We start from the raw sequence: 22,719 nt of genomic DNA, 5'->3' as shown, positions 1-22,719 counted from the left end.
AATATCATACAGCCGCATTTTATTAGGGATGCAAGCAAAGAAAAAATAAACTTGTTTTATGCAGTTCTGCTCGCAGATGTTCAACACTACTTTTCATTAGCAGCTTATAGAGCCATATTTCTAAGGTAAGTTTTTAAATTCATTCATTTTTAAATTATCTGTTGACTTTTTGGATTTATCATTCAAAGCCTACTTGAGTTAATCCAACTCTGGGCAGGTCAATGGTACTTGCTGAAGATCACACAAAATGACTATCATAAGAGTATACATATTTTGAATTCCTGGCTACATTTTTACCAAATTGTGAAAAACTGAGCATGGTGACCTTCTAACACATTTTTTCAAAAGTACAAGACATATATGACATAGATGCTACTTATAAAAGTTTTACAAAATTGAAAATACTGGAAGGTTAAAATATTCCATCAAACATTTTAATCTCTGAAATTTTGGGTGTCATTATCGCAATTTTTTTAAAAATAAATAATTGTATTTAGTCTCACATTTTTAATTTGAATTAGTCTTTTCTGTTCAAAGAATTACTTTTGTGTCATTTTACGATGAGAATGTAGAAAATCAAGCATGGTGACCCCAACTTTTTGCTTTAAATATGTAATTATATGCCAGAATTCAAGAATCCTTGATAATTGTCAAGTCTCCTGGTCTTTCAACTGTTGCTCTGTGGCCTGATCTTGCGTACAAGTATGTTTCACTGTCGATAATTCATGAGCGTCATATGACCCAAACTCTTCTTCAACCACATCAGAGTCAGAGCTACATCACTGCCACTGCTTGTATAAGGCTTACAGTGACAATGACACTACCTGTACGCAGTAGCAGGGCAGCAGCTGTATGAACTTTCATAATTTTGACAATATTATTGTTCAGTTAATACAACTGCGTTCTTGTTCTACTCCCTACACCATGTTGAACCGTCCAGTATTCAGCTTGCCTGGCAACAAAGCCTGTGTATTACCTCGCATTTGTATCATTGACAAATAACTTTCAGTCTGGACTCTAATTCAATCCTAGCCTGACATTTATATATATACAGACTTTGTCGACAAACTGAATGTTGTGTGTTTCAGCATACCGTAGGGAGACAGCAAGAAACTACATTTGATATATTTCGTGGAAATATTGAAAAAATATCAACGGTTGCGGCTGCTCCCCATTTTGTTTTTTTAAAGTAAAATCATACATTTGTACTTTCTCTTTGAGATAAAGTCATGAAATGCGACAAAATAGTTTTAGATTTTGTTTAATTATTACTAACATTAGAAAAACTGGATGACATTAAAATGTTATTTATCTTTCAGTGAACCATGAACAAACCAATTTTCAGGTTCCCTAAACACAGAGCAAAACTTACAGATCCTCCCTCTACAACCCCCAAAGTTTTCGAATTCTCCCTGAATTCCTCCTGCCGCCCCCTCCCCTCGCCCACCGTTTTTTTTGGGGTGAAAGCAACCTTATCAGGCTTTCTTTCATGCTTCGGAAGTCTACACTATAGTGAACGTGAACATGGCGAGGCTACTGATGTTTGTCATCGGGTGGTTGTTTTCTCGGTGTGTTACTGATTCACCATACATTGCTTATCAAGTTCATCTTCGTGACGTCAGTGTCGGTAATGCACCGTCATGCGAAATTTGAGTAACCCTCTACTAACACAGAAATTTTGACTGACTAGAATAGTTTAATATCAATATGTATTTGTACAATTTACGGATGAAGAAAATAGAAAACACCTTTCACATCCTAACAAAATCCTAACAAAGTCATAACAAAGAATGTAATTTGGCGAATTCCTCGTGTTACACAAACATTTCCTTATGTCACATGACTTTTTCGAAGGACGCATCAACATGTCAACTCAGTCTTGTTGACATTAAAAATGTATTAAGTATTGTTAATAATTTTCACTTGATCATTTTCTTCCCTGTTGCCGCCATTTTCCAGAATTGATAATTCAGAAACAGTTTAACGATTGACTGGCTGAGTTCTCTTTATTTACTGAAATTACTATTTACTGGACAAAAGGTACAGACGTCTGGTGAAGGGAGAATAACATCGATTAAAATATGAAACTGTAGAGAGAGAGAGAAGATGCAAGCAACAAAATGGAAATGCATCTAAGAAATGATTTCATGTGGGTAATACAAACATTTACTTAGCTTGACTGTGCAGTAGGTATGAGCAAAATCACAAAACACTGCATTGAACATGGAGTACAGCTAATAAACATGGCGGAATATAGCTGAACTTTTGATCTTTATGCAATTATTTAAACACCTGTTATGATATGGACTCGCGGCAGGGAGGCTATCCATCTTAGGTATTTTGCCAGGTGAGTGACACTTTTGAATTACTTCGAATATGAAATTATTACAATGCATTACTTTTGAATAATTGAAACGGTTTAAAGAAGCTCAGAAGTATTCAGTGAATGCTACAACAAAGCATCAAAATTAATAAAGGAATACTGCTTTTTATACATTTTCATTAATTAAATTGCGTATCAATGCCTGCTTACATTACGTACGCTATACCTTCAAGCTTATTCAATACCCGGTATATAGCACCTGCTTTTTGTCGCTGGGTACGAAAAGGTTGTTATCGTTGAGGATTGAATATATATCTATACACAAAGCGACTGTTAACAATAACACTCAAACTGCAAATACATAGGAACTGTCCTATAGTTAAACATGCATAAAAGAAGGAAGAATGCCAATGCATTTATTGTGACATATAGGGTATACACCAAACGATCCTGGCAGAATGGAAAATGACCTCCTTGGATTTCAAAGCACGTGCACTGTGTAACAATATTTTAATTTTATTCGAATGATAATCTCCATAAATCTACTCCTTTTGTAAGTCGTTGTATCACATATTCCAATGTGTTAATGTTGCGCACATCTGCCCTACGGATTCCTGAGATAAAATGCTCGCCAGAAAAAAAGACCAGCTAAATTTGAAGCAGCCATCATGGTCACGTACTAACTGAACTACACAAAGTTTGCACATGGATCACATTCACTTTTCTGGGGAAATAAATTGTAAGAAGAACACAATTACATAAAACTTCAGTTTAAAATAAAATATTGCAGACTTTCCAATGCAAAAACATTTCTGAACACTTAATCAATTTTGATGTGACCTTGCGGCCGAAGTCAATGCCGATAGAATCATAGAGTTGTGTAATATACTGCTATGTGCAATCTTCTACTTCAAAGACAATGTTTTTTCAGAGAATATATTTGTGTGACCTATCCCTATCAAATGTTTCCATGCAACATTAAACATTACGGTTTCCTCGCGTATAGAAATGACCCTCCCAGAAGGTCTCGCTACAATTCGACCACTTCTGCAGGCACACAGACAGGGGCCTCACGATTCACAGACTTTCTCTCTGCCGACGATGTCTGCACCACCCCGACTTTAGAGTTGATGCACTGGTTGCAAATGCATAACCATTTGAAATCTTGGCGGAATTGGCCGTTGAATACCATGTATATGATCGGGTTGGACAGTGTACTCAAAGTAGATAGGGTCAACTTGAGAGTGTGCAAGGCAGAGGCAAACTCCACGCTGTCGTCAAGACCGAGGACTTCCTGTTTGTGCAAAAGGTAAGGCGAAGGAGAAATACGTCAATACATGATTGACACGATAAACTTTCCGACTAGACAAATCCATCATTGCTATTTAAGTAAAATAATGTGTCTTGGTTCAGAGTGTTGATGATGGCCATTCGTCGTTGTGTTCTTCGTCCTTACAAGCCGTAACAGTCAATTCTCGTCGGTGTCATGGTCACAGTCGATGTGGAAAATGACACCATCGATCAAGCGTTGCATCATCAGTGATCGATGATATGACGTCACATGGCTGTCTCACACATTCGGGATACATTTTATGCTATGGGGCAGCGTAGTTTCTCTTTTTCTTACAAAATAAGTTCCGGACATCCAAAAACAAATAAGGTATGCTGCTTTCGATTAAAACTGCTTAAATACAGCTCAAATCAATGCCTACGAACCTGAAAGTATATCTCGTAAATGAAAAAGTAATATTCAACAGTACATAGCGTACTTCAATGAACGTGTAGAGGACGAATATCACCTTCTCCTGGATTGTCTATGGTTGATAAACTTATGCTTGAACAAGTCAATAGAGACTCTCCCTTTCAAGGTTTTGTAAGTGTACGCAAAAAGTAATCAATATTAAGAATTCGTTACAGAATTTTTCAGGTATGCAACTTTATTACGCGTTCATACTCGGAAAATCAGTGATGGAGACCTCTGAAGTTTGTTAGAAGTATCGAGCTGTTCATTTAAAGATACATCTTTGTTGTTGTATTGTCTCGTAATTGTTATTATAAGGCTTCTTTGTGTTTTTACATTGATGATTTTACCAGTAAGTCTTTTTTTACAATACCTTCCCCCACCATTGTATATATCGATCAAATGCTTTGAAACGTAATAAAATGTCAATTATACAAAAAAGCTGTACACACCTCTCTTACGAACAACGCAAAGAATGGCGCCCAACAGACAGCAAAGACAATTACGACTGTGATCAGCATCTTGATGATCTTAACCTTCCTTTTCGAGAGAGCGGAGCCAGCTCCATGTGCAGAGATCGACTGGGAATGCTTCAGTATGAATCTTCGAAGAAGCAGATAGTTGATCAAGATGATGAAAAGTGGTACGATGTATCCGATGATGAAAATGCAGATGGAGTAAGTTTCTTCAAAGGAGTGTGCTATGCCGTGCGAGCCACAGGCTATCACGTGATGGAAATCGGTGAAATTTTCCGGTAGCATTATTTCTTCTGAAGACCGCCGCCAACGATACGAGGCCTGCCATCAGCTTCCTCGTCACCACCGGCGAAGAGATCGGCCAGATTCGCAGACTCAACACCGTCGGCTGCTGTACTGTTTGGAATTTCATCCGAATGAGATTCAGATTCTTGGGAGGATCCAGAATTGAGCACCACTTTCTTGTAAGTTGAGTATTCATAGATCTGGGGAGCGGACGAAACTACAGCCAAAATCCAAATCATTACTATTGCTATTTTAGCCTGACGCAACGTGATTTTTTTATGTAATCCATTCATGACGTCCACTCGTCGTTCGTGAGATATAGCCACCATTGTATAGATCGAACTGGTTATACAAAATAGGGGACCGAACATAACGACCTTGCAACCGAGGTTTCCTAAGAGAAAAATGAGATGACAATTTGATTATCCTGTATTCCACCAATTAATGCCATAACAAAGATGATTATCGAATCACTGGCAAGAGAAAAGACAGCGACAGATTGTCATGACAGACCAGAAAAAGAGGAAAGTATAAAATGTCTGTAAAGCTGTCGCTCATGATTCTGGTTGCATTGCTTGTACAACCTTAAAACAGAAAAGAAAGGAAACTTTAAGAATGACCAAAATCGAGTTCAAAGAACCATAACAACTTTCTTCAAATCTGCAAGAACTAAAGCAAAAGAGCCAGCTGCAGAAAGTAAAGTGTGACCAATTCAAGAAAGCCACTAGTAGATCAACCTTATTCATTCCAGGGTGACAGAGTTACAGTTAAATAATAACACATGAGAGCGAGGGCGATATCACGATTTATTGCCTGCCCAAGGGATGGTGGTCATAATCGAAATACTGATGATGCCCGAGCCGTAGGCGAGGTGTGATTATCGTTTTCGCCCGTTTCGAGTCCTTGTTGGAAACCAGAGCAGTTTTTCTTCAGAAAGTATATCCTACGAGAAATTTCTCAACTATCGTTTTTCTCGGCCGCAGACATCTTTGTTTACGTTCCAGTTCACCTATGCGCAATTGTCGTTGTGACATCAGCGGGCATCAGTTTTCGCAACTGATGCCTGGCAGGCAACAGTTCCGACAAATGATGCCTGATGACTTCATTAACACAGATCAGCGTAAACAGAACATACCCCACGTGACTATCAATTGACAAATTAGAACGCAGACTGCAGATGAGGTGTGTCATGATAGGTGATGATGAACACCATTTAGGTCGGCATGAGGACAAAAACGCCGTTTCTGTAAAAGAATAAACTTGTGACGCTGCGTGCTATGAAGCTGACAGACCATTCGATCCCAGAGATTTTATGCTGTGAAGCAGACAAACTATTCCAGCCCGGTGACATTGCTATTCTCAATAAGGGAGCATTCTTTTTTTATGGGGAGAACGGGGGGAGTGGGGGGGGGGGAGTTTCGGTGGAAATCAGGGGTTGGCTTTTACAAAACCGTCTTTTAGGGGTCAAATTTTACAATCAATTAGTGTGGTCAGTGTGGTCAAATTTTAGGAGGATTGGTATGGTTTTATGGCAAAAAACCAACAGAATTGACAAAAATGAATATACAACAAAATACGAAATGGCTTTGTTCTGTCTGAGCAGGTGATAACATGCAGCAAAGAACACTTTTGTTCTCAATAATAACATTTTCAAGTTTACCAAGAGAAATAAGCGTCATACCATGTTCACGGTATAACTTTTATAACACTTTGAATACTAAGAAAATAGCTCAAAGTTTTGAAAATATGGTATTATATGAAGTGTTTGCAATGATTTTTTGACGCGTAGAGAAGGCATCTCTGCAACGGGCTCTCCTGTTTTTTATTGACCTTGACGTGGAGATTAACATCACATGTTCGCGAACTACCCGTTGTCGAACTTTAGTAAGCTACGTAGAAGGTAATATAGAGATATGCAAGTTCTTCAGATCTTAACATCTCCGTTTTTTGATCTTGGCAGGAGCTCATTGAAAATAAAACAAACGACAACCAAGCATACATAAAGGAAATGAAGTCAATGCAGGGACGAATTACTCATTAAACTGTCACCGTGGGAGGATTGGCAGCCATTTTGAATTTCACACATCGATAAACGTGAGTTAATTTCCTTTCCAATCCGGAGTTTGCGTCCTGAATATACTGTTTCCAACTAATCATAGACGGAAAAAAGCTTACTAATTCATTTGGCAAAAGACGAACAAAAGTTCAGAGTGCTGGTTTACGTTCTACTTTAGTTCTACTTTTTTACGTCTGAGACGATTACATTGATCCGTAGAGATGTGTGCTGGAGATCGAATTTTAAAAGTACATTTATTTTCTTTCTGTCTATGAAAACATGTAGATATCACGATTGCTCCATTCCCTATTGTTGAGGAAGTGCAATCAACTCGTCTATCTTTCCCTTGATAGCGTTCACTGGAGGGCGTGTCTCGGCCCAGCGTTTGTTTCCCTATAAACTCAACAGGTCAAATGGAAATTAAGGAAACGTTTAGCGGCAGAAAACACAACGCGTTTCGAATCCAGATGGTATTTTCAATGCTATCCAATTAGTGACGGATGCAACCTGCCCTGTCGTCGCTAGGAATGCTTGGACAAGACTACAAGCCAAATCTATCCCTATCTACAAAGACATCTAACTCCACTTATCGCTGTATTCTGAGCTCAGAAGGTAGATGGACTTCAATCGTCTTGTACATGTCGATTTATTAATGTGGTGCTCAAAACAGTGTCTATCTTCCCAAAGTTATTTGTAAGTCAACATCTGTTTAATGGAAAGGCAACATAAAATTTAGTAGTTAAAATACGCGATGTTTCCATGCCATATGGCATTTTTCAATTTCCGTTGTTCTGAATATTGATATTTGCACAAGGAAAAGAATTAACTCCAATCCTTTATAAATGCCAACATCCAGCATTTCAACCATTCGCAGTGAGCAGTATTTTTTATTGTTGCGTTTGGTTTCTGATCCGAAACCGAATACAAAGCTGATAAAGAGGAATTGTGTGAATTTTCATGTCGTTGTATAAACCTTTTGTCAAACGGAGGATTCAGGCTAATTACAACGCCCATAAAGGCTATTTTATTGAATCGTGACAATTTAACGCGCTTTTCATCCTTTTTGCGTTTGCGCGGCCAAATTCATTATCGCGAATAGGTGAACCGAATCTTGCGGATTTATCTATTTTTCAATCCTTTAAAATATAATGCAGCGTGCTCGAACGAGTTTGTAGGACAAATAAAAATATAGGCCGTGATAATGAACTTCTCAGGTTAAGGCCAGGTTACTGTGCAGGCCTATAGTGGATTATTGTGTAGTGGTGAACCGTCTTTGTCTGTTTGGTGGGTGTATTTGTCACCAAATATTGACTAACTAACTGAAAATACTTATCGGCATGTGTAAAGTGTACCAGATGGTCCTGTTCAATTTCTACATTTCGACATACAATGGAAGCGAAATGTTAAAAGAGAGATGTTAAAAAAACGAAGGAAGCGTATGCTGACATACGTGTACTGAGATTGACAGATTGCAGCGGTAAAGGAAAACGACATCTGACAAAGACTGAAGTAAATTATGAGAGAGAGAGAGAGAGAGAGAGAGAGAGAGAGAGAGAGAGAGAGAGAGAGAGAGAGGTCTTTCATTACCTTGAAGCTTTATATAGCGTAGAACTTCGTGTATCGGCGTGCACAAACCTCTTGAAAATCCAAACGGGACAGTGTATTCACAACAGAAATGAAACTGGGACCTATTCACGTGGGAATATAAACCTTGATTACTTCGCGATGGGCGTGGTTGCGATAATTAAGATTAACTCGCGAGAATATGAACTTGTCCTTTTGATTTCCCCTGGTACAGCACTTTGCTTCTATGGATTTGTTTGAGCTTAATAAAACTAAAATAATGAAACTTTCGTAGAATATGTGTTGAATGCGATCTCAATTGTCAGTCTATCTTAAGTAAACAGGATGCAGCACTGCAAAGGCCTACCTTTGTATGGGCTTCTCCTGCAATTACTTGTAGTAACTGAACACAATACTCACATATAGAAATATGCAATTCTTGTCTCGATATTAAATAACAACTTTTTACTAATTAATCAAACAGGAGTACCTTTACCCCACTATACCTGAAGTTAATTTTTAAAATTAAATCTTCATGATTATGTTTAAGATTAGCCGTTAGTTGCACTTGACGTAAATTCAACTCGGGTATGTTTTTTTTGCAAAAGTACAATTTTACGGTTATCGTTTGATATTAATCTGTACAGGAAAATTACCGTATCATCTCTTAAACCTAATCTTAAAGCTCCTGTAACAATTTTTCTTGTCTTATCACCATTTCTTCTGTGAAATGCATTTTCTTCAAGTTGTTCTTCATGTGGAAATAAGACGTGTGCTGCTTGTAAAGTATACCCGGATGTGCGTAATACTAAATGTTCTTGTTTGCAGCTGTACTCATAGGACGACTTATATTCGTGTGTTCACAACAACACATCCAAAACTGCACACTACACGAGTCGCCTGTTGTCAAGGCTAATACGTTAGGGACAAGAAGAACTTTAATTGCCTCCGAAGACAAATAACAAGACTTTGAAAAATGAGAATAGCATTCGGTGATTACATAATTTGGACGATGTTTTTGACACCAGACCACAAAAGAATACCCTTTGTCAATACGTACGCTTTACGCAATACGAGACAGCAATTACAGGACTGTCACGTGGTTCTGCATAGATATTCTCGATTTCGATTAAAAGGAAGCACCATTGCCTTTATTCAAAAGCATCTTCAATTTCCTTCTTTCCTCAGCCCCTCCCCCCCTCACGTGACGGCCAATATTTGTGATGAGGTACAGATCGTCATAGAAACATGAATGGGGATGCCAAATGGCGTTTTTAATTCAATGAGCAGAGTGTCATGTTCTTTTTGGGAACATGTCGACCACTCAATCATCGATACTTTTGAATTCGACTCAATTTGACGGTAATGCTCACCAAAGAATGCATTGTGATGCGTCAATGTTTCCTATAGATGTCAACTCATCTACACTTAACGAGGAATTTCAATTTCTGGATCGTAAGAAGAGCTGCATGTAGCTGATCGAGTTTCTGCGACTCAATGCTATGTAAAACGCTCTTTTGCAGCGCCGCCATGGTGTGCATATATATATATATATATATATATATATATATATATATATATATATATATATATATATATATATATATATATATATATATATATATATATATAATATATATATATATATATATATATATATAACATACATATAAATATATATATATTAATACATTTATATATTATAATATTATAATATTTTTATATCTGTATATAACAAAAATTGCTTCAAGTATATTCTTAAGTTGGTGACTTGGATGAGCCCTGTCGATTCCTGGAGGATCTTTTGGCAGAAAGGTTAGGCGACGAGTTTAGCCACCGTAGTCACCATTCGCACAGACTGTCGACATTAATTCTGACTGATACGCGCATTAGCTAGGCTGATAGAGCATCCGAGATATTTTCGGCCATGAGGGTTCGAGTCCAACCTGGGTCACTTTTCATTTACTCAGTTTTATGTCCATAGTGTATCTGGGGTAGCTGGAGGACATGATCAGTTCTAATAAGTTACTCGCCTTCGCTCGCTCCTTCGGACTATATCCGTTTACTGACCCGTGCCCCAACGCTCGCGCCCGTTATCAAAGCTACCAAAAGCTGGGGCTTCCTTTTATTGACTAGTGCGTTGGTATTTTGATCGAGTTGATTGGGGAATAGGAGCTGATCTAAACCTAATGAAATATTGGATTCGTCGGTTGTATGCCGACTTTGTTTTGTTCCCGATTGGTTGAGAACCAGGTTGATTTTGTGCTGAATTTTCGTGGCACCAAATCTAACATGCAAATCGCTGAGGCGAGAAGAGGTCAAGGGACCTGGAGGTTTAGCATTCAAAAGTGACACCTGATATTTTGAAGACAGTGAGCGCACCTGACGCTCCATAGGAGTATTGGCGATCCAGTATCCCCTACAAACCTAGTTGAGCGTACTTGCCCATCTCTAGGTTTCCGGCGATTATAATGACGATCTGTTGCGGAGGCGGCCCGTGTTTAATGTGTTGATTGAATCAAATCATCCACACCCGATAACACTTGTTCGGCTTATTACCGGAACCTTACACTGATGGCCGGCGGTAGGATTTCGACGGCCCCCCCTTTAATTTGGACCAAGCTAGAATCTGTAGGCAATTGATAATGACACCTCCTCGGCTGAATGAAGTTAGTCACCGATAGTTAGATTTCTGAGGAAATTCAATACGACGATAAATCTTCGCGAGCGACCAGTCTTTCAAAATGATATTCGAATAGGTTTTATATTGTGGCAGTTATTCAGCAAAACTAAATTAATGACAGCTTTTCCTTTTGCTTGATAGATGAGCCGTTGTCGCCAATTTGACTCAAACATTAATTTTTTAAAGTAATTTTACAGTAATTTTACAGTACTTTTACAAGGGTCTACAATGCACTGTAGCAAAGAGCAAATTGTCATTTCAAAGTCACTGATACCATTCGTCGGTGTCTTGCTGTATGATTCCAAATGTTTCTAAGTTCATCCTGGAGTTTTTGAAACTATGCAAATATCTTACACATACCACAGATTTTCATCTCTTCTCAGAAATTCATTCGAGTAGGGGTATGTTGAATGCGCTTTGGAGACAGAGATTCGGTTAAGGTAGAACGCGCCTCGGGGACAGATATTCAGACTCTCAAACTTTTACAATTCTTTTCTGATATACCCCTTGTGGGGGTTCATTTTGAAGCTCTTAGTGTAAGAAAACATTTTATCGGCTTAGTTTTTCGAAATTTGAAAATTTTACGTTTTCTTCATTGAGGTAACACAGGGATAGCGGTCATTTTGAATTTTAAATATCGGTAAATCTTGATTTATTTGTTACCGAAATTCGCTCGGTGACCCCTGATTGTTATTCCTGATTTTGAAAGTGAATGGTTTGACGTTTCATTCCGGAAAGTTTGAGCAAAAGTTAAAGTCGTTCTCTTTAGATGCACAAACTACCTTATGTTTACCATGTGTGGCTCGGGGACATAGTTAACATAGGAATATGGCGGCCGTTTTGAAGTTGAAGTGTTTGTAATAATTGGACAATTAGTTTCTTTAGTGTCAAATTTTGGAAGAATGACCCCTGATTCTTATTACTAATTTGGAAAGGGAATAGTTTAAAATTTACTTTAGGAAAGTTTTACGAGCGGCGTAATATCGATTTCCTAATTTTATAAACTTACTTTCGTTTTCAACGTTTTCAGTGCGACACTGTCAAAGATCGAAAGGGACATCTTTGGTGAAAGAAAACAATTCTGCAGTTGTTTAGTGTGGATATCTCAGGGGATTATTAGGTTGGGCATTATTGATATCTGTACTTCGAAGGCCGGAAGGTGAATAACCACGCCGTGACCCTACAATTAACTCTTTGGTGCTATAGCCCGCCAAAATTTTTGTGCAACGGTTTACCAATTTTTATGAATTTTCTGCAATTATTTTGATAATTTTTCACCAAATTGATAAAACTTTTTGATTGAAATTTTAGAGGAAATCTGAAACTAAAGCTTATACGATAAACTCACATTGGTATAACCAAATGTGAGCTAAAAGCAGAACACGATGCAGATGCACGATCCATAATTTCAGCTACTTACGCATCGCAAGGCTGTGGTTTAGAGTTCGAGATTGGTAAAGTGAAAAACAGAACAGATGCACAACCCATGATTTCAGCTACTTACGCATCGCAAGGCTGTGGTTTAGAGTTCGAGATTGGTGAAGTGAAAAACAGAACAGATGCACGATCCATAATTTCAGCTACTTACGCATCACAAGGCTGTGGTTCTAGAGTTTGAGAGTGGTAAAGTGAAAACAGAACAGATTCACGATCCATAATAAATGAACTATTATTTTGATCGGGAATCAAGATCATTAGCGAATGACATTAAGCGGATTTTGTGTATAGTACTATTTACGAATAAATACAATTTAACATATCTATACGATTGTAAATGATGATTATGAAGAGTTTGAACAAATACTCGGACTTGCCGACGGGCCATCGAGATCAAGTAAAATTCTGTAAGGCATGTTTTAGTGAGATGTGGACGACCCATAGAGATTGCCGCGGACGATCATATGATGGTGCCAGTAATACGCAAGGTCACAGAAGTGGTTTCGCAAACAGCCTTTAATGTCCACTGCCTTCTACATTGCATGAATTTTGGTCTCCAGGATATGACATGTTCGATGATGCTCCTGATCTACAGACTGAGATAATAAAGCTCATTACATTTTCTCCAGAGGGACAGTGCGTGCTCCTGCGCTGTCTATAAACCAATTAAATTCTCTTATGTGATTACGTGCTACAACTTTGCGTATAATAAGTATTAAGAATAATTCGAAAGACTGGTGAGAGGTGCCGCTCCCCATCGCTACCCAAAAGTCTATTTCCATAAAAAATCAAGCCTAATTTTGAGCATTAGAGTTTCCATCACGTTGATAACCGATCGCGTACACGTCATAAACCTTCACAAATAACTGTTAATATACATATACATATTGTATACATTGTATATATATATATATATTATATATTATATATATATATATATATATATATATATATATAATATATATATATAAACAAATTACTTCAAGTACAAAGTAATGAAATCTATTACTTAAGTTTCATGCATCCTGCAATCCTCAGATAGAAGTGAAAGGATTACTAGCTTGACACTCTTACATATATGATTGGGACGAACCATTCTATTTGCAGGTGGTGTTAAAGTTTGATAAATAATATTTGTTCTGGTGACGACATTTTGAAACCGACTCAGCGCGTTTGTTTAACAGTGTAGATTTGTCAGCATTGATAATGTGCAGCTTTTCTGATATACAAAGATTAGATCGCTTGCTTATGCTAGAGTAGCTCGATGCTTTGTCAATGATTGACCACGAAATGTCAACGACTTGGTCCTTACTTCTTAAGTTCCATACAAACTTTGACAACTCGGTATAGTTTGTGTATCTCTCGTTACGGAACGATTGCATGTGGTTAGTGTAGCGCGTCTTGAAGGTGTTATCAGTGAGGCCGATGTAAACCCTCTATTATTAAACACATACCAGACGCCATAAGCAAACGCATCTCATCAATATCCAGTGATAAGGGCATCTTTGATAAATATAAAGGTCAATACAGTTCGGCGCTTAAGACAAGCGGATACACCGAACAAATTGAGTATGTCGAGATCAACCAATCAGCGAGGAGAAACAATAACAGGAAACGTCATATCACGTGGTTCAAACCCCCCCCCCTTTTCAGCAAGAACGTGGAAACTAATATCAGCAAATTTCTTCAACTAGTTGACAAACATTTTCCAAAGGAGTCTAAACTTCACAAGTATAATCAAATCGCATAATAAGAGGGAAATCACCGGAGAACAACGTAAGGATCAACCAGCTGATTGTAATTGCCGGCTCAAGTCGGCATGCCCCTTGAAGGGTAACTGTCAAGTCAAAGGCGTGGTTTACAAGGCCAAAGTATCAATGGAGGACAACGCAGAGAGGGTTTACATCGGCCTCACTGATAACACCTTCAAGACGCGCTACACTAACCACATGCAATCGTTCCGTAACGACAGATACAAAAACAATACCGAGTTGTCAAATTTTGTATGGAACTTAAGAAGTAAGGACAAAGTCTTTGACATTTCGTGGTCAATCATTGACGAAGCATCGAGCTACTATAGCATAAGCAAGCGATCTAATCTTTGTATATCAGAAAAGCTGCACATTATCAATGCTGACAAATCTACACTGTTAAACAAATGCTCTGAGTTGGTTTCAAAATGTCGCCACCAGAACAAATATTATTTATCAAATTTTAACACCACCTACAAATAGAATGGTTCGTCCCAATCATATATGTAAGCGTGTCAAGCTAGAAACCTTATTTTACGAACAGAACAAAGAATCGTCGTTAGAAAAGATATGAGGGCGCACTTGGAAAGGTTTACTTACATACACGTCCGTGTGTGACGCTGTCTCTCTTTATTTTAAGAACATCAAAATTACAAAATTACAAAATAGCCTACGATCGATTCTATTCTATGAACATTTGAACTTGGTATAGCGCTGCGTAATAATTAAGAGCCTTGTAGATATCACAGCATTTGAAGGAAAATTCCTCGGTACAGACATCAAGAATTTCGTGTTAAATGGGGGTCTGTTTTATCAGAACCGCAATGGTGGTAGCCAGGGTGGTACTCTATCTCCCCGTCTCTTTTCTGTATACATTGATAACCTGAGTAATTTGCTCACCAATACAAAAGTTGGTTGCCACGTTGGTGGTATGTGCATTAACCATCTGTTATATGCTGACAATATTGTTTTGATTTGTCCAACTGTTAAAGGTCTCAATAGCCTTTTGAAAACGTGTTCTAGTTATGCTGTTATTCACGATATTATCTTTAATCCGAAAAATCGAAATGCCTTGCCGTTATTCCAGATCGGCTAAAAATTGTCCATATCCCCAGTGTCTACCTTAATGATACCATTTTGTCTTTTGTTGATAAGCATTCATACCTTGGAGTAATTTTGAATTGTATGGGTAACGATATTGACGACATGAAGCGTCAGATGAGGTCGTCTTATATTAATGCCAATTCTCTTGTTCGTCAATTTTCGAACTGTTCCTATTCAGTCAAAATAACTTTGTTTCAAGCATATTGTACTATGTATTGTTCGCATTTATGGCGTCTTTTCACGAAAAAGTGCATAAATGATGTCCGAGTTGCATACAACAACGTTTTCAGAATCCTGTTACGGGTTGACCGAAAATTGAGTATAACGGGTACTTTTGTATATAATAATATCATGACCTTTGAAAGCAAGCAACGCACCTTGCGTTCCAGGTTTTATTTAAGATTGGAAAAAAGCGAAAACCCATTAATTGCTGCTGCGTTGTCTATGTATGTGCGTCTTAATAGTGCTTTTTGGAAAATATTGTACAGAGATTGCTTTTAAATTGTTGCTCTGTTGGTTTGTTTTAGTCTTTCTTTTTTTTAGTCTTTTTAGTGTGTAATATGAGCTGGTTCTCGAAATAAAGTTTATTATTATTATTATTATTATAAGCCTTCTAAAGGAAAATTTTGCTGTCGCCGCTGCCCTTGGAAATGCGAATTGTTAATTCGTGCTCGTAGTAGACATCTGGTTTCCATGAATGTGACATGACTCTTGAAGAAGCCACTCTATGCTTGAGCCCACTCAGAATCATCCTTTTGCGTCAGCTTAAACACAGCCAAGGACAATTTGTGTCTGCTTCGACGGAGGTGATGTGCTAGGGAACGCCTACCTATGTAGCTGCACATTTTGTGCGTGAAAATCACGTATTGGCAGTTCGAACCGTAACCAAACGCTCTGATGCATAGTGAAAAAAAAACATAAAAATTTCGGTTTTGATACCAGGCTCCGTGATTGCTATCAAAGGGCTTTCACAACACTCAATCGAGAATTATTACTCAAAAGGTAGCATTTGTCCGTGCAACGACTCGGACGCGTTAGAATGTGCACAGTGAAAGCGGATTAGTCACAGGCTAATTAGACATTATTTGTGTTGATATTTCCAGCTATGATCAAAAATTAATTATGAATATTGATAAATTATTAATATGAACGTTACAGAATAATAAAATATTGCTTTTTTACAAACAATGACGTCTACTTTGTGTAAATACCTTCTGGAAACCCCATTGTTGTTATAATTATGATCACTTATAAATTATGATTATGTTTAATAAAATCATATTTTACACATTGTAATCTGCTTATGTAAACAACCCTCTAGAAACCCTTAAGCTTATGTAGTTCACAATCTGTGCCAAAATATACAAATGACACCACACAGTACAGTAGATTTCCGATAATTCATTGGGATTTGTATCCTCAGAGATTCCCCAGAGAAGTCTACCAGGTCTCCCATGTGTAGACAAATTCATAGACTAGTTGCAAAAATTCTGAAACCGTACTTTTAAGGAAACCATTCTTCTCAATTCTCATTTTAAATGGTTTGGAAAATAACGCAAGATCGAGAGAGGAGATAGCATTTTTTAATAAAATTTTCCACTGATTGTGTCTTCAGCCATACAGAATAATGTAATGGAAATTAGGGAGACTAGTCGCACCTGTTTTTTGAAACAAAAGGATATTGATTATTTCCAATGGAAATGACAAAAGAAATTTGCATTCAAAGTTTTCTCAGACAATGACCCTTCAGTTCGTCGTAACTTGCTACCTAAAAAGTATGGCATTTGTAGGACCTACAGAACGTGATTTCCATGGTTGTTTAATGGTTATTTGGAAACTTTCACTGAAATTTCTAACCGTACTTTTACTTGATATTATTTATCAATTATTCTGATGCTGCACATTATTGCTTGCATACAAAACTGAAAAAGTTATAAGAAAAGAAACCTCCAAGGATACAAATCGAAGAGAATTGTGGGTAATTTATTGTACTGTGCACCATGACCCATGTTCAGTCTACGGCGAATGTTATTTTTTTTTCCGTTTCTGACAACGCCCTCCCAGTATGTAAAGGTTCGTCCCTTAGATCTCTTTTACCAGAAAATGTTTATATTAAAAAAGTCACTTTAATGCTGAAATACAGCCATTATCTTTATACTGCAAAACACATGCCAGTAATAAACTTGTGGTCGAAATATTTTTCATGTGACAGATAAAGACTTAGGTCAGTTTGGAAAAAAACATATGCCAGCTGTTTGTTCAGTTACTCGAAACTGAATCTGATTGCGAGGCCAATTTCAGCAATGTTCAACATGGCGTTTTACATGTAATGTTGTACTAGTAAGAGAAGAAGACGATTATAAAGCATACTCTAGGTGGCAGGTAATTTCTGTGTGTGTAGTTTCTTTATTTCCTCATTTTGTTATTTGGAAAAAATCGTGATTTCGCCATTTCGCCATTTCGCAGATTACCATTGCCTCCAATATCGAAGTAAATTTGACGATCCCACCATACATGAGTGCCTGATCAAATCAGCACTGACCTACATGTAGTTGTATAGCTTTTCTAAAGCTACTCAGAATCTGCTAGCTGAAGATACGTGAAAGCAAGAATGCCAATATAGCGTGTTAACCTTTTAGCGCCAGAGTAAACTTTTGTCGCCTTTATAAAATGTACCCAGTCAAATTTAATTTAGATTTTTGCCAAGATTTTGATGAAAACCAGTAGCCAATGAAATGTGGTGTCCGTTTGATCCAAAATAATAAAAAAATTACAGAAAAATTCATAAAAATCGTAAAAATGTACGTTGCACTAACATTTTGGTGGGAAAAATTACAGCACTCAAGGGGTTAATAATATGTCAGTAGTGTCTATCACATCTATATGATTTCAGAAACTAGAACAGTTGATAAAGCGGTCATGAAGGCATTACTCATACAAGTCCTTCTTTGTTAATGATAGAAGATATAGCTTTGCTGTATTGTTGAGTCAAGAGCTCGCCAAAAAAGGCCATAAATGATACTGGCGTAGCAGTGTGAGAGGGTCTGATCACACTTGATATCCACATGCACAGAGGACGATATGACGAGTTTACATTTCAGTTGCATGTAAATAGCCTCTGTACAGATTGTATGTAGGAGGTGTCTTTACGAACACAAGCGCAGAAGGAACAACGCCTGGCAGTGTTTAACATCCATGTGTAAGAAATAAAAGGTGTTCTCTTTAAAGACTATGAGCCGCTACACTGTTTCTGTATCCCGACGTCCCTACGGTACGGTAGCTATATTCCCTCGAAGGGAGACGGTGCGTGACATCCCGGACAAAGCAATTCATTGTTGACACTGGAAAAACAACTATGGCGTTTGCTTATATTTTCACATTTTTTGTTTAAGAGAATAATCTTTTCTTCTTCTTCTTCCGCCATATTGGATAGACGTACAGAAGAAGGGCTCCTACTTGTTTTGATTTTCTACCTGTGAGAAGTGCCATCCTTCGTCAATTGTCATCAGTTTATGTTGTGAGTAGTGTTAAGTTCTTTGGGGTCTTGTTTCCGGTCCGGTTTCATCTTCGACTAGGCGGATTTCCTTCGATTTTATTTTTTGTCATTTGTTAACCCGTGGTCGGCAATATGGCCGCCCGGGAGGACAAGCCATTTTGGAATCTGACACGCAAGCATGCTGTCAGGTGTACTAATATTGAAGGTGTTCCCGTTGAAAGCTATGTTGAAGAGATTGCAAAGAAAGTCGGAAGTGAAAATGTTATTGCTGCATCTAGAATGAATAAGTCCGTTGTTGTGTTCTTAGCAACACTCGGTAATGTTGAAAGTATTGTTGAATCCAAGTTTGCTTTGTTTGATGAATTAGTCGATGTGGAACACATGGTGAAACCGGCCTCAAAATTAATTCTGTCAAATGTTCCGCCTTTCATTCCTGTTGAAGTTTTGGAGGAACATTTATGGAAACTTGGTAGAGTTGTTGGACATTTAAGAGCAATCCCTCTTGGTTGTAAAAATGTTTCGCTGAAACATGTGAAGTCGTTTAGACGACAAGTTCATGTTTTGTTACACAATGAGAACATCAGTGGTGTATGATGACCGTTTTTATTCCGTTTACGTTTCTGTAGATGAACTGCGTTGTTTTCATTGTGGACTAATAGGTCATATCCGTAAACGTTGTCCTAACTATCATGATCATAGATCGTCAGAAAACAACGATAATGACACTGAAAATGTTCAAAAAGACAATAATTGTGTGGATGAAAACTCAGGTTTAATGGATGTTCTCGAAAGTGAAGCAAATGCAAATGAAGGTGTTAATCAGCATATCAATACCACAGAAATTAACACCTCAACTTCAAGTAACGCCTCAACGTCAACTCGCTTTGTCGAAAACAATGAGGCACAATCAGAGTCAGCTCACAAAGTCACATCTGTTGATGAAAATTCTGTTGATCAAAGACCTCTCACCAGTAAAAACAGTCAACCCACTGACGCTCAAGAGAACTTAGAAAAAGGTGTTAACTCTGCTGCAAACGTTAACGTCCATGCCGATGAAGACAGGGTACGAACCCCTGCTTCGCCTTCGTATTCTCCGCTCCCCTCTACTCCCGTTTTATCATTCGACCCCCCTTCTTCGTCATCATCTTCACTTATTCAGTCTCAATCACTTGAGTTTCCTGAGACTCCTTTTTCAGATATCAATGTAAATGAGTCTCAGGATTTGTTTATTTCTCAGTCACAGTCTCCAAGAAAAGCTTCTCAAAATCAGCTTATTTGGTCAGGAGTGAAAACATCAAACTCCTTTGATGTTCTCAGCGAAATGTCTGATCATGACAATGAGTCTGTTGCGTCTGAAATTTCTGACTTATCAGAATTTCAAGAAAAGCTACAAATCAAGCCGTCTAATTTGCTTGAGTTTTTAGAAGACATTAAAGGCTCTAAAAATATGATAGAAAAATGTAAAGATTACTGCTCAGATTTTAAAGTTCTCATAAAGTCATTTTCTAACTTACGCAGGTCAGATATTGTCACTAGTCAACAAAAAGTTTGTATCCAGAAACTTGTGGCAAAGTTACAACAACATGTTAGACAATGTAAAAGCTTGGCTATTACTAAACATGGGAAGTAAAATCGTTCTTGTTTTTGCTTGTCTAGTGATGGCAAGTTTCATTTCTTGGAACGTTAATGGTTGCCATGATTCTTTGAAACGGTATAACATTTTGTCTTCGTTGAAGTCCAATCATTATGCTGATTTTTATTTTTTACAAGAAACCCATTCTACAGTAGCTAATCAGGCGCAGTGGCAAGTAGTTTGGCGCGCGCCTATTTATTTCTCTCATGGTACTAGTAATTCTGCTGGGGTTGCAGTGCTGTTTCCACGTAACAAAAATGTTGATGTGGTTTCTGTAAAAAGTGTCGTCCAGGGTCGTCTACTTCATTGGCATATTAAAATGAACCCATTAGTCTTGATGAGTACACCTTTGCACTCAAGAACATTGCGAATGGTAAAACACCTGGTGTTGATGGCATTCCTTGTGAATTTTATAAAAAATTCTGGTCTCTATTGGGGAACGATTTTCACCAGGTTTTTCAAAAGTCAATTTCCGATGGCCTTCTTCCAACGTCCTGTCGTAGAGCTGTTATCACACTCCTTCCGAAACAAGGTGATAACTCCCTTCTTAAGAACTGGAGACCTATCAGTTTGCTTTGCTCTGATTATAAAATTTTCACTAAAGCTTTATCGCTTCGCTTAAAGCAGGTTTTGCAAGATATCATTCATGTAGATCAAAGTTATACTCTTCCAGGCAGATAGATTTTTGACAATATTCATTTAATTAGGGATTGCATTCATTTTCATAATGATATGAATCTTCCTCTTGGTATTCTTTCTTTAGATCAGGAAAAAGCTTTTGATCGTGTCAGTCATCATTATCTTTTTCAAACTCTGCATGCGTTCGGGTTTGGTGAAAATTTCATCAATTTTATTAAACTTCTGTATACTCAAACTGATAGTCTTGTTCGTGTTAACAGTTCCCTTACTGCTCCAGTTCAGTTTTCACGTGGTATAAGGCAAGGTTGCTCATTATCGGGGCAGCTGTATGCAATTGTTATTGAACCTCTTTTACACAGAATAAGACAAGATGACAGTATTCAAGGTGTTATGATTCCAAATTCAAGTGATCGTAAATGTAAACTTTCAGCTTATGCTGATGACGTTAATACTCTTGTAACTTGTGATACTGATTTTTTGAGGTTTAAATATTGGTTTTCTGTCTATGAGCATGCCAGTAATGCAAAAATTAACTATCGTAAGTCCCAAGGTCTTTGGGTCGGCTCATGGCGTGGGCGTGCTGATCATCCGCTTGAAATTCTTTGGAATAGTATTGTGCTCAAAGTCCTTGGTACTTATTTGGGTAACAGTAACGAGTATTTTTCAAAAAAATGGAGTGAGTGTGTTACAAAGATTGACAATAAGTTATCTTGGTGGAATAGATATGCTCCTGCTATGTCATTCCAAGGCCGTGTTATCGTTATTAATCAACTTGCTGCAACTAAACTCTTTCACCGTTTAATTTGCCTCTGTCCTCCTGCTTTTATCATTGATGAAATTCAGCACAAATTTCTTGATTTCTTCTGGCAAGGAAAACATTGGTTGCCAAGTCGTACAATTTTTGCTCCATTGAAGTTAGGAGGGCAAAATCTCATCGATCTCTCTTCACGTGTGAAAGCTTTCAGATTAAATTATCTTCAAAGATACTTGTATTCAGGTCTTGATCATCCTTCATTTTTGTTTGCTGATTTTTATGTTCGGAATGTTGGTAATCTCAAGTACACCTCTCAATTTTTTACAGTGAATTATCAGTCTGTTCCAGATTATCTTCCTAATTTTTATCTTGAACTTTTGAGAGTCTGGAAGTCATGTATTTTCCTGAGAAAAGGTGGACCCCTTTCAATCAAAGATATCTTCCATGAAGCCCTTTTTTCAACGATTGTGTTAGTTTTACAGACCCTCTTGATAGTACTCTTGTTAATCACTTTATCAGTGCTGGCATTACAAAAGTTGGAGATCTTTTTGACCCTTTCCAAAAATCTTGGCGCTCCCCAAGCCACTTTAAAAACATTGTTTCTATTCATTCGGATAGAATTTTAACAAATACTGTCAAGACGTTGGTCGACTCTATTCCCCATGAGAGAAAATGCCGAGAGAGTTTGACCGGTTGACCTCGCTGTTAATTTTATGCAGGAAATTACAATAACAATGCTTGGTCGAATGACGCAGTGCCTTGAGGGTGGGATCACCAG

The 22,719-nt window shown here is 37.7% G+C and overlaps 1 protein-coding gene across 2 annotated transcripts in view; it reads right to left on the bottom strand.

Moving 5' to 3' along the window:
• Nucleotides 1-1,477: 1,477 nt before the first annotated feature.
• Nucleotides 1,478-22,719, bottom strand: part of LOC139117261 (neuropeptide Y receptor type 1-like) — a 67,751-nt gene continuing 46,509 nt past the window's right edge. For both annotated transcript variants that reach the window (XM_070680207.1, XM_070680208.1), the window contains 2 exons: nucleotides 4,517-5,219; nucleotides 1,478-3,617 (listed from right to left, as the gene is read on the bottom strand). In XM_070680207.1, coding sequence (XP_070536308.1) covers nucleotides 4,825-5,219 — 395 coding nt within the window. In that variant the 3' untranslated portion in view covers nucleotides 1,478-3,617; nucleotides 4,517-4,824. The remainder of the gene's footprint in view (nucleotides 3,618-4,516; nucleotides 5,220-22,719) is intronic.

The sequence above is a fragment of the Ptychodera flava genome, chromosome 18 (genome assembly GCF_041260155.1).
Source record: "Ptychodera flava strain L36383 chromosome 18, AS_Pfla_20210202, whole genome shotgun sequence".
NCBI classification, from domain to species: Eukaryota; Metazoa; Hemichordata; class Enteropneusta; family Ptychoderidae; genus Ptychodera; species Ptychodera flava.
This window is presented reverse-complemented; position numbering and strand designations above follow the sequence as displayed.